Genomic DNA, 12,058 nt, shown 5'->3' on the forward strand with positions numbered 1-12,058 from the left:
TAAATGAAAGCAACGTGAGATAAAATGTCTCTCACACTCACACTGCCTCAGTTTTTTTGCACACGCACACACGTTCAGATCTATCCTTCAGCACATTTGTTTGACTGTGGCCGCCTTCCTCGCAGTGATCTGTCTGCCTTGGTCGGCATGCGGGCCAGCGCGAACACCGGAGGCCTTCGGGGTGGCATATATTTATATCCCCAATCACCCATCACACGGTTAGCCCAAATATCACTGTCTCACTATCCAAAAACAGGCATGTCAGTCTGGACCCGATCGCCTAGCCATGTTAATACCGCGATTTACTAATTCCTTGGCACCCAGACATAAGGTTTGCAAAATATCTCAGATCATTACGCGCAAACAGGAATGCGCACGCCATTTAAACGATGCAAAGGTGCGTCTGTATGTGTGACACTTGAACAAGGGCTCATGTTCAAGTGTCCACATATGGGAAGGCTATTAAAATTCCCCGCGTGATAACTCCATTAGACGGTTTGAAGTAACTGATGAGAAAGGAGTTGTAGGCGCCGCCGTCCGCTTCTTGTACAACCAGATGTTCTCGTAAATCAAAAGGTTGGGGTGGTGATAATAATGGCCTGATTGAATCGAAGACTCGTAAAAACCACTAGTTGTAAAATTGGGCATATGCTTATGAGAACGGACCGTATGTCTAACAATATGCTGCCTAGAAGGCAAATATAGGTTTTATCTTTTAAATATGTTAAGTTACCAGCAGACTCGATCAATTTTGATATCAGCATAAAATATGAAAGAAGGGGGGAAAAAAAAACAAGTTTTGCTTCTAAACTCCTTTAATGCGTCGACCTTAAAGCTGCAATTATTGACTACAAATGAAATATATTATAATAATGAGAAAAGAGTGCTTTAAATCTGCAAGTCCTTTAGGCAACATATCTTTGGCAGTTCCCAGTCCCATTTCATTTCAGGTCAAGACCTGTGAAACACACACGTATTAAGGGCAATGTTGCCATCTAGCGACGTCAAAGAGACATTACACGACGCAAAAGGGCCAACAATAACTTTGCTCAGATTAGCGCTTGCATAGTAAGTAGCAAGCAGATAAATAAATGCCATCTGTCCGTATGGCTAATACTCCTGTGTCATAATTATCGCGGTCAGAAAATACGGATATGGCCAGTAAGACAGGGGATTCACAAGAAGGAGAAGTAATAGAGCAAAGGTGAATGTTTCCACATAAATAACACGAATCATGTGAATTCAGTTTATCTCCTCCTTCTCAGTATTTCAACACATGGGGCAAGCATTTAAACATGTCGCTGTCTTAAGAGGAATTGACGGTACAACAATGAAAACCTTTGGGTTTTTTTTTTGTTTTGTTTTGTTTTTTGCTGTAGTGAATATGTCTTTGTTTTGGGGTGGGCTGGGGGTGGGGGGGGGGGGGGGGGGGGTGGGGGGGGGGGGGGTGATAGACGTAATTATGTGGGGAAAAGTTTTCATGTAATACCCAAAGAAGACAGATGGTAACTTCTTTAATTTCTGAGCGTAAGTTTACAGACTTTCACAATCACTGAAAACAAAGCGATTATTAGGTAAAGCTATTAACCTGCTATTGTTACTCCTTCGCAAAGGAACACATTCCCATGTATTTGGAAGGAGCTGTCAGACATTGCCAGCTCTAATAAAAACCCAAAGAAACCACTATACATGCATGTAACAAATATTCTCACCTCATGATATATTTAATGAATGAAAAAAGTTATAATCTAAATCTAATCAATCGTTTGAAATAATCATTGCAAAAACAAATCAAAATATGGGAAGAAACTGTGTTTTACTTGCACACACTAGCATTTCATACACTCAGTGTACTAAAACATGACCTTCGCCTTGAAATATTCCCCCCTCTTTTGCTATTGATGGGCTCAGTAAGGATGACCTTGTCTTCTAGCAGTCATAATCATCCCTCATTTTGCTTATAAAACCCTTTTTCCATTGACACTTTTGCTACAGCATAAACCCCTAAGGAGACTTGCAGCTTCCGTGCTTTGCACATTTTATATACTGAATACACAGACAATTACAGCAAACTTTCTTTTTTTAAAAGGCTGCTACACTTACAGGTGCTGGTCATAAAATTAGACTATCATGAAAAAGTTGATTTATTTCAGTAATTCCATTCAAAAAGTGAAACTTGTGTATTATATTCATTCATTACACATGGACTGATATATTTCAAATGTTTGTTTCTTTTAATTTTGATTATTATAACTGACAACTAATGAAAACTCCAAATTCAGTATCGCAGAAAATTAGAATATTACTTCAGGCCAATACAAAAAAAGGGATTTTTAGAAATGTTGGCCAACTGAAAAGTATGAGCATGAAAAGTATGAGCATGAAAAGTATGAGCATGAAAAGTATGAGCATGTACAGCACTCAATCCTTAGTTGGCTCCTTTGGCCTGGATTACTGCAGCAATGCGGTGTGGCATACAGTCGATCAGTCTGTGGCACTGTTCAGGTGTTATGTGAGCCCAGGTTGCTCTTCAACTCTTCTGAATTGTTGGCTCTGGAGTATCTTCCTCTTCACAGTAGCCCATAGATTTTCTATGGGCTTAAGGTCAGGTGAGTTTGCTGGCCAATTAAGAACAGGGATACCATGGTCCTTAAAGCAGGTACTGGTAGCTTTGGCACTGTGTGCAGGTGCCAAGTCCTGTTGGAAAATGAAATCTGCATCTCCATAAAGTTGGTCAGCAGCAGGAAGCATAAACCGTCCTGGTAGTTGGCTGTGTTGACCTTGGACCTCAGAAAACGCAGTGGACCAACACCAGCAGATGACATGGCATCCCAAACCACCACTGACTGTGGAAACTTTACTCTGGACCTCAAGCAATGCGAATTCTGTGCCTCTCCTCTCTTCCTCCAGACTCTGGGACCTTGATTTCCAAAGGAAATGCAAAATTGACTTTGATCAGAGAACATAACTTTGGAGCACTCAGCAGCAGTCCAGTCCTTTTTTGTCTTTAGTCCAGGCGAGACGCTTCTGACGCCGTCTCTTGTTCAAGTGTAGCTTGACACAAGGACTGTGACAGCTGAAACCCAGGTCTGCATACGCCTGTGCGTGGTGGTTCTTGAAGCACTGACTCCAGCTGCAGTCCACTCTTTGTGAATCTCCCCCTCATTTTTGAATGGGTTTTGTTCCACAATCCTCTCCAGGGTGCGGCTATCCCTATTGCTTGTACACTTTTTTCTACCACATCTTTTCCTTCCCTTCACCTCTCTTTTAATGTGCTTGGACACAGAGCTCTGTGAACAGCCAGCCTCTTCAGCAATGACCTTTTGTGTCTTGCCCTCCTTGTGCAAGGTGTCAATGTTTGTCTTTTGGACAACTGTCAAACCAGCAGTCTTCCCCATGATTGTGTAGTCTACAGAACTAGACTAAGAGACCATTTAAAGGCCTTTGCAAGTGTTTTGAGTTAAATAGCTGATTGGAGTGTGGCGCCAGGTGTCTTCAATATTGAACCTTTCACAATATTCTAATTTTCTGAGATACTGAATTTGGAGTTTTCATTAGTTGTCAGTTATAAAGAAAGAAAGAATATTAAAAGAAACAAACATTTGAAATATATCAGTCTGTGTGTAATGAATGAATATAATATACAAGTTTCACTTTTTGAATGGAATTACTGAAATAAATCAACCTTTTCATGATATTCTAATTTTATGACCAGCACCTGTAAGTGTTTGTGTGTGTACAAGTCAAAAGTACAGCTGACCATTCTTGTGGAAACAAAGAAAATGGGCCCTGTTGTGGGTATCAGACCGTGTATTCATAAAACTAAAATGTTTTCTGACAAGTGACACAATTATTTAAATTGCATATGAATTAAACTCCTGTCCACAATTTTCTCTACAGCTCCAAGTTCCAGCTCTAGATGTAGCCAGTCACCGGAGCTGAGACAGAACCATCACTGTTCAGTTTAGAAAAATCTGATAGGACCGAGTATTTCGGCAGCCGTGAAAGATACAGATTGATTTAATTTGTGCTCTTTGGCCTACATTAATCAGAGACACACTGTATGCTGTTTCAGTCAGACCATGTGGCTGATATCCCACGTGATGTACACGGCATTGTGGTGAGACTGAGGTCATGTTCACTGTAACTGTTATATTTCCTCACCGAAGTCTCTTTTTAATGTCAGTTACTGTAAACTTGGGCTAAAATAACAATCAGTTCTTTCAGTGATGTATTGAAGTACAGAGTCGACCTGATGCTTTGTCATTTATACAAGTCCAGTAATATCTTTGGTTTGTGGTCTGTTGTCAGTGGTAACAGGTCAGCCTTATTATAGCTGACTCATTACCACACAATCAAAATGAGCCTTTTTTTAAAAACAATTTTCTGATAATTTACATTAATCAAAACATAACTGAGAGATTAACAATGAAAGAAAAAAATACTGCCATTGCAACCATTTGTGAATCTATTTTAACCACTTATCAAGTAGTTACATAAAGTCTCATTTGAGCTAGGAGGCCAATCCACTAACCCTAACATACCATTTCAGATGTTTTCAGAAGTGATGTTCAAATTTTCACTTTCAAAATGTCACATGCTTAACGTAAATCGTGTTCTTCGCCTTTAGATATGATGGGAAATTGAAGCACAAAAGTAGAAACATTTCTCAAAACTGTAACAACTACCCTCTGTCACATGCAGAAAAACTAAAACATAGGTCAGGACTGTCATACCTTTTTTGTATTTTGCCCCGAAAGTGATTACATCACGTAACCTCTTCTGCTTTTTATGATAGGGAAGTGAACAGTGCAGCCACCACAGCCTCCCAGCAAACAACCATAACCAACAGAGCAACGCAGACAAGAGTAGCTTATTATTCAGTAGGTGTGATATTGTTTGTTTGGACTTTTCTTGCATGTGACATGGAAATTTGGTGCTAAATGATCTGCCTTCTGCTTCATTAAAAATGACACTGGAATTTCAGGTTGTTAGGACCCCTCACACACATACACACACACAGACACACACACAGGCACACACATAGGTACACACACAGGCATACAGGCAGGTGTGCATGCATATGAATACCCATAAACAATACTACTTAGAGCCACAAGACCCCAAACTGTAATTTTGTGCCTTACTCATTGTCTAAAGGGGGTTCAATAAACTGAAAACTGAAACAAGATCTCCAGTACCATTGACCGAAATGCAGCCCATATCATGACAGAGGTTTACAGATTAGTGTACACACTCACTTTTGTACCTCCCTCCTGAGCTCCTCTGTACACACTGATGATGATTTGAAGCAAAAATTTCAAATTTGGATTCATCACTCCATAACACCCATTGCCACTGATCTTCAGTCCAGTTCTTGTTTAATGTGGCATACCTCAGCCTTTTCTCCCATTCTACCTTCTTTAAGAATGGCTTCTTGACAGCCACCCTTCCACTGACGAGGCTTCAGTGAACCGTAAATTGATCAACTAAAGGGCAACTCTGTGACTGTGGCTCAGGCAGTAGAGCAGGTCACCTACTAATTGGAAGGTTGGCGGTTCAATTTCTGGCTGCTCCAGGCTGCATGCCAGAGTATCCTTGGGCAATATACTGTACTGAACCTCAAGTTGCTCTCTAATGCAACTGATGGAGTGTGAATGGTAGACAGCAAGCTTGTGGAAGTGCTTATGTGAATGGGTAAATGCGGACATGTTGTATAAGTACTTTGAGTGCTCAGTAAGAGTAGAAAAGTGCTATATAAGAACTAGTCCATTTACCATCTCTTGAGTCCTGTGTCAGGTCTTTACTGAATTTATATATATTAAAAAAAATTCCAGGTCTTTGCCCTTCAAGATTGGGTCCTTTACCAGAAGCCCGGGCACTTGAGGGTGTTGTGCAGTATCTTAGCTGTTCCCAGGACTGCGCTCTTCTGGACAGAGATCTTGGATGTCGTTCCTGGAATGTGCTGGAGCCATTCTCCTAGTTTGGGGGTCACCTTCCACATCCTTTCCACATCCTTTCTAGCTCTTCTCTGAGCCCTTGGTATTATATATATATATATATATATATATATATATATATATATATATATATATATATATATATATATATATATATATATATATATATATATATTCTTGTATTGCCCTCATCTCAGCTTTATAATTGCTTGTTTACTAAGCTGTCTGTTATGCGTAGACACAACATCCATGAGTCAGAAGCCTTTTTTTATGCTTGTACTATTATGTTTGTACTCTTCATAGGTCAGTGTTAACTTGCTTAACAAACACACAACCTAACAAACAACAATAACAAAAAATAAAAATGTGACTGAAAATGAATGAATGAAAAAGCAGCCAGTGACCAAATGAAAACTCTGAAAGACCCTAAAAAAAAACCCCTTTGCTCAAGAAAACTTTAAAAAACTGGAGAATATATAAAGAAATGAAGGGTGGCTCAAGAGTTTGCACAGTGCTATATGTCATTAAGTATTATAACTATAGTTTAGTTCTTATTAAACATGTATTAAACATTATTACCTAAAAAGCATGATGCATATTCGGTCGAGAAGATAAACTCACTGAGAACTCCATGTATGGTGCTGTGTGGCTATTTTAAGGCATCAAAACTGGTCAAAAATAATTACCAGCACTACAGTGATAAACTATTACGCTCATAGTAATGATTCAACCTCATTTACTGCGAGGCAGAGTTACTCACAAAGGAAAATGCCAGAGTAGTGTTGAATAATAGTTACAAACATAATACCAGCTCCATTGTTTAAAGGTCACTGCCCAGCTGTTACACTAAACCATCATTATATCACATGTGCGCTTCCTCTTATAGGGGCGTTTGAAACAAAGCATCCTGAGGAACTCTGCCTGTGCTCAGTTTTGATATTACTGTATTTAGTTCAGGGCTTCTGAAAAGGCGATTCTGTCAGTATATCAGTGCTGGCATTAGTTTGTCGTGGAAGATGATCTGTTCAGAAATCATGATTTGGTAATAGGACAGTGAGAGCAAACAAAAGTCAGGAAAAAAACACAACACAAAAACTATACGTGTCCTGGCAACAAACACCTGCTTAACAACCAGCCTGTTTTTCATCACAGTGAGTTTCTACCAAAAAATGCACTTTCACTTAACTGGTTGGGGAAAAGACATAAAAATTTTGGGCACCTGATGTCTCTTTGCATATGTATTGTGTGTTGCTAAAAATAAACAATAATTCATATTTTTGTTCTCTGTGAAATAGATTTCAAGTTTATCATTGACCTCTTTAAAGACTGAGAGGCTTACAGAACAAGTCATTTCTTGAATGATTTCTTCTGTATGGTCTCCTAATAATGTCTGAAATGATGATGTTTTGGTGATTTTTGAAATGAATGCAAAGCAGTGAAGACTTGCAACAGGCATGTAACAAAAACACCAAGTTCAGTTCATTTTTATTTGCTTAGGAATAAAGACAGTTAGAGTTACCAAATAATATAGATATTACCAAAATGAATATTATTTTGTAAAATAAATAGAAATATATAAAGACATATATGAAGGCACATAAAAGATGTCCAGATTTGGGATTCTCTTTCATCTCTTATGCTTGTTTGTTGAGCTGTTTGTTCCTTTTGTTCTTCCTGTGGTTCCTCAGCCTGTAAAAGAATAACAATAATAAGGGAATTATTTGGCAATTTTATGATTTGGACTGAATTGTAAGGCCCAAAACACACCACAGCCATCAGTGAATTCTCTAAAAGGCATAAAATGTTGAAATAATGAGGCCACGAGAAAAACAAGTGATCTGCACTCTGACATGTGACAGACAACCTGTGGGAAAGCACATAGCTATAAGCATTACAGGGGAAACAGCTGAATGTCACATGTTCCACCACTGAGTGGCACTAACCACTAACCTTTTATGGCTCCACTCGCTCCATTGTGAGTTACAGAATGCATCCTTTGCTCTGACACACACAGCCTGAGCCTTGTGCTTTACTTTGAACTGACAAATGTCTGTAGAGTAGACTGTCAAAGCCTGAAAAAGTTTGAAAAAATCAAATATTATATGTCTACAACACTTGCCCTTGCTGTTTTTTCTTCTGAGGTTTGTATAATTCCTTATCATTTAACACATATTCTGTATCTCCATTATATTCATTCCTTTTCTTCCTTTTTGGAAACATTCACAGCACAGTCTGTAAATTCCACTTACTTGTGAGTCATTGCAAGGACTGTCACACCTTGTGCATCCAGCCTTGAGCTGTGCAATCTGGAAAGTGAGAGGGAAGTAGGAGTAGGGACTGCTCCAAGAGCTCGGGTAACTCCACTGTATCACCGTGGCGTTGACTCGAGCAATCTTCACCTTATCAGGTTTCACTATTTATGACGGAAGCAAAACATAGAGTGAAATCAAAACAAGGGAGGTGACAAAAAAAGACACACAAGAGGAAGCTTCCACCAAAGATTTCTCACCTATCTCTGACAAGTGAAAGTATTTGGAGTATTTCTCCACCAGAAAGTGCTCACTCAACACGTATACATCGATGTGGATCTGCTGGCTCTCCTCGGCGTAAGGGCACTGCTGCTCGTCCAGGCAGGAGATCCTGTTGTCGTTCACAGAACAGCTGAAGTTGCTGTGACCCGAGGAGCACGTCCAAAGCTGGCCACTGGCATCCACAGAGCACTTGGTGTTATTGTCATCAGGAACACTGTAAAAGAAAAAAAGTGAAAAAAGGTATTCATGTTCAAGTAGCTGTACAAGCTTCTCATGGACAAACTTGTGGCATTCACCAGTATTGACAGCTATATTATTTTTGACATGGATTCTGATCCCAGCACATGACCTTTAAACTACACAAACATGTTTCCTTTCATAACCGGGTATTTATGGATATCAGTGTGCAGTCTCAGCTCTGACGTGAGGCTGAGTGCCGTGTTATTATTGGAGAGTGAAACAGAAAACATTTCAGCAGTATACTGTGTGCTTACCGTCGGGCTTTGATAAATGCTACTTTGCCACTGCGACTGCTGTGCCAGGTCCAAGAGCAGTGGAACTCTCCGTTGTAATTTTGAGCAGAGCACTTTAGATAATCTGAGAAAATTCAAAGAACACAAGGCAATCTCAGGAGTGAAAACACTTTAGAATGTACCAAGTTTTCTCAGCTGCATCATTGATTAGAACACACCTTGATCAGTTTTCACTAGAATCTTCCTCCTTTTGGTCTCATCCTCTTGGATCAGAACAACGGTGTGATTCAGGAGTGATCCATCCTTGCTGTGGCAGGTGTAGTTGCCCCCTCCTAAGCTTTCCTCTAGCTGCACACGATATGTGTTTCCTCTCTGAGCTTGCTCTCTTCCATTCTTCTTCCAAAAAACGTCTTGGCTCTGGTTTCCTCTCGCCACGAGCTCCTGCGGCGACTCCACGCACCTCAGGATCTGCTCGCCCAAAGTGCCATCCACCTCCAAAACCAGAACTATCAGAGGACACATTCACAAACGCAGGGATTGAAACAGGGCAAGAAAGAGTTATTTCAACTTTGAGTGACATGCTTTGGTAAACATCAAACTTACTGTTGGGCAGCAGAGTCCAGTCCTGCCTCGGATTCTGATACGTGACTCTGAGAAATCCACAGATGATGCTGAATAGAAGCAGCTTCATCTAAATGAAAAAGAGAAGACCAGAGGAAGTGAGGTGGTGACAGTGAAGAAAATCAACAAAGCAATGGGAAGAAAAGCGAGCACGAGGGAAGTCATTAAAAATGTAAGAAATGGAGTGCATGTGCTTACAGACATTACAGCTATATTTACAAATGTCAGTAAAACTGCTTTTGTAGTGAGTCAATACAGTGACGTCAAAGCACGTCATGAACTTGGCTCAGTGTCCAACTAAATAAATAGATAATGAAATGAAATAAATGAATGAAATATCGCATTTAAAGATAAGTAGATAGAAATCTTCTGTAGCTTTTGTGAGACTGACACAATTTTAATCAAAGGGCTGGCTGAATAATAAACAAGCCACATTGATTTATAATACTTGAAATGAGCATGTTATCAATGACACAAAGTTGTTTTATTATTATTATTATTATTAATAATAAACATGAACCTTTTTAATTTTTATTTTGAAGCTGCAGCTATTGGTAAATTCCTGGCTGGTTCCTGTGCTCATTACATGTTTTATTCTTAAACTAAGCAAGAGGTAAACAGATCGGTCAAGAGCAACTTACCTCGTCAGTACCTTGCAGGTTTAACGACGATCCTGGCATTCTGGGCGAGTTTTATCGCTGATGGCCAAATTCCCCCCTGCTGTTGGGGAGAATAAAAAGTCCAGAGGAACTTCGCTTTCCCTGTGTCCTGATAAACAGAAGAAAAAAAAAAAAGCCATTCATTGCTCACTTCCAGTTGTCTCATTGACCAAAGCAGAAATCGTTTCGATGGCCACTGAAGCATTGCAGCGTATGTTATGTGAGTGTGTTGGTAGTTGTAGATGTTTATAAGCTTCATCGCTCATGTTGTTTTCGTATTACGCGCAGCTCCTGCTCTATTGCTTGAGCAGCAGAAAACCTGTTTCACTTTCGGTTTAGGCAGATCTGCGATCTGCAATTCAACTAGCCCCCCCCCCCCCCCCCCCCCAATTATGTTTGATTTTTTTTTTAGAGCATATCTGACCCCCCATTTAGTTACATACAAATATACGAGTATAATGTTTCTCAGACAAAAAAAGGAAGCGTTAATAGCAGATCTATGAAACCTCCACAGGAACTATGAGTGGAAAAACCTAAAATTAGGAAAAGCTATGTAATACTGAGGTGATGCAAACAATGTTGCATCACCTACTCAGTTTGACGACAAATACAAAAATGTCACGTTGCACTCCGAGAGCGTAAAGTGTGCTTTAATTGCCCACCAGCAGCAACAAGATTTCCGGTGTTTTGGATACACCTGTTCCTGCCTTACCTGGTGACTAAAGCGTCGGTAGTTGCCTGTTGTCGTGATTCATTCATTTGTTTAGACAGAAATATCCTAATTGACTGGTCTGTGGCGGGAAGGTGTCGTTGTGTAGTTGCTGGATGACTTTTGTTTAATAAAGTAGTTTTTTTGTGTCTTAACCCTGCGACAGACTAACGATATGTCCAGGGTGTACCCTGCCTCTCGCCAGCTGGGGCATTTTTAAGAAATTGGATGGATTTTTGTGGACAAACAAACAAACAAACAAAAAGTCATCTGTGTCACTTTCAGAGAAAAGTATTATGCATTGAAATGATCATTTTAAACAAAGAAAATCTCCCTTGGAGTTTTCGGGTATGTGGTAACCAGTACCAATATATAAATAAACAAAATAGTAAATAAATACATACTTACATAAATGTTTACTCAGCAGCATCAACACGTGACACATTCCAGTTAAACAAATTCAGACTGGAGAAATGACACATTATAAATAAACCTAATAAACTGATTTCTTATCTTTTCTTATCTCTTATTGTATGGTAACATTACTCCGAACGATTTTTCCACAGTGTCATTTTCACAATAGCTCTTTCTGCTGCTTAATGTAATAGAAAAGACTTTTCACGCTAAAATGATAATTCCTCACTTGAAAAAGAAATTAAACTGGCTTAAAATGCAGTTCGTAAAACAAATGAAGCAGTTTTTAAAGTGAGCCTCTGAGAATTCATTCTGAGAATGATACCAAGTCTGCTGTAAGTGAATAGGGACAAAATCCACAGTACTTGTTCTGTGCAACAAAGCATCCCAGTGTTTCCTTACACCCATGGGGGCAGGGGGGAGTACAATACGGAAAATTTGTATCAAGTTATCATTTGTTGGCCAATCCTAACCATGCACTAACTTCAAGGAAAGTTTGGAACATAGCTTTGTTCAGAACAAAGACTCTTTTCTCTGTCAGCACATTAGGATTATTCTAGAAGCGTGTTAAGAAAGAATCTCTTCCTGTCACGTGAGCTTATGTTGGCCTCGTAAATTCTTTTTGGGTGACAAAATTTAAATCAACTCAAGAAGCGGACAATGAGGGATTCTTCTTCTTCACACTATACAT

The 12,058-nt window shown here is 39.5% G+C and overlaps 1 protein-coding gene across 1 annotated transcript; it reads right to left on the reverse strand.

Moving 5' to 3' along the window:
- Positions 1-7,550: 7,550 nt before the first annotated feature.
- il12ba (interleukin 12Ba) lies at positions 7,551-10,514 on the reverse strand. The gene is made up of 8 exons (XM_030739884.1): positions 10,227-10,514; positions 9,568-9,655; positions 9,183-9,470; positions 8,986-9,088; positions 8,470-8,705; positions 8,210-8,373; positions 7,911-8,032; positions 7,551-7,649 (listed from the first exon to the last, which is right to left on the reverse strand). The coding sequence occupies exons 1-8, from the start codon at positions 10,263-10,265 to the stop codon at positions 7,595-7,597; spliced, it is 1,095 nt and encodes a 364-aa protein (XP_030595744.1). The 5' UTR covers positions 10,266-10,514; the 3' UTR covers positions 7,551-7,594.
- Positions 10,515-12,058: the final 1,544 nt, after the last annotated feature.

Source organism: Archocentrus centrarchus, chromosome 10, assembly GCF_007364275.1.
Source record: "Archocentrus centrarchus isolate MPI-CPG fArcCen1 chromosome 10, fArcCen1, whole genome shotgun sequence".
Taxonomy (NCBI): domain Eukaryota; kingdom Metazoa; phylum Chordata; class Actinopteri; order Cichliformes; family Cichlidae; genus Archocentrus; species Archocentrus centrarchus.

Coding starts and splice junctions, on each gene's coding strand:
- il12ba (XM_030739884.1), bottom strand. CDS start 10,265: ATGCCAGGATCGTCGTTAAACCTGCAAGGTACTGACGAG. Junction 8,374..8,469: donor CTTTCACTTGTCAGAGATAG/GTGAGAAATCTT, acceptor CGTCATAAATAG/TGAAACCTGATAAGGTGAAG. Junction 8,033..8,209: donor GTCCTTGCAATGACTCACAA/GTAAGTGGAATT, acceptor AAACTTTTTCAG/GCTTTGACAGTCTACTCTAC.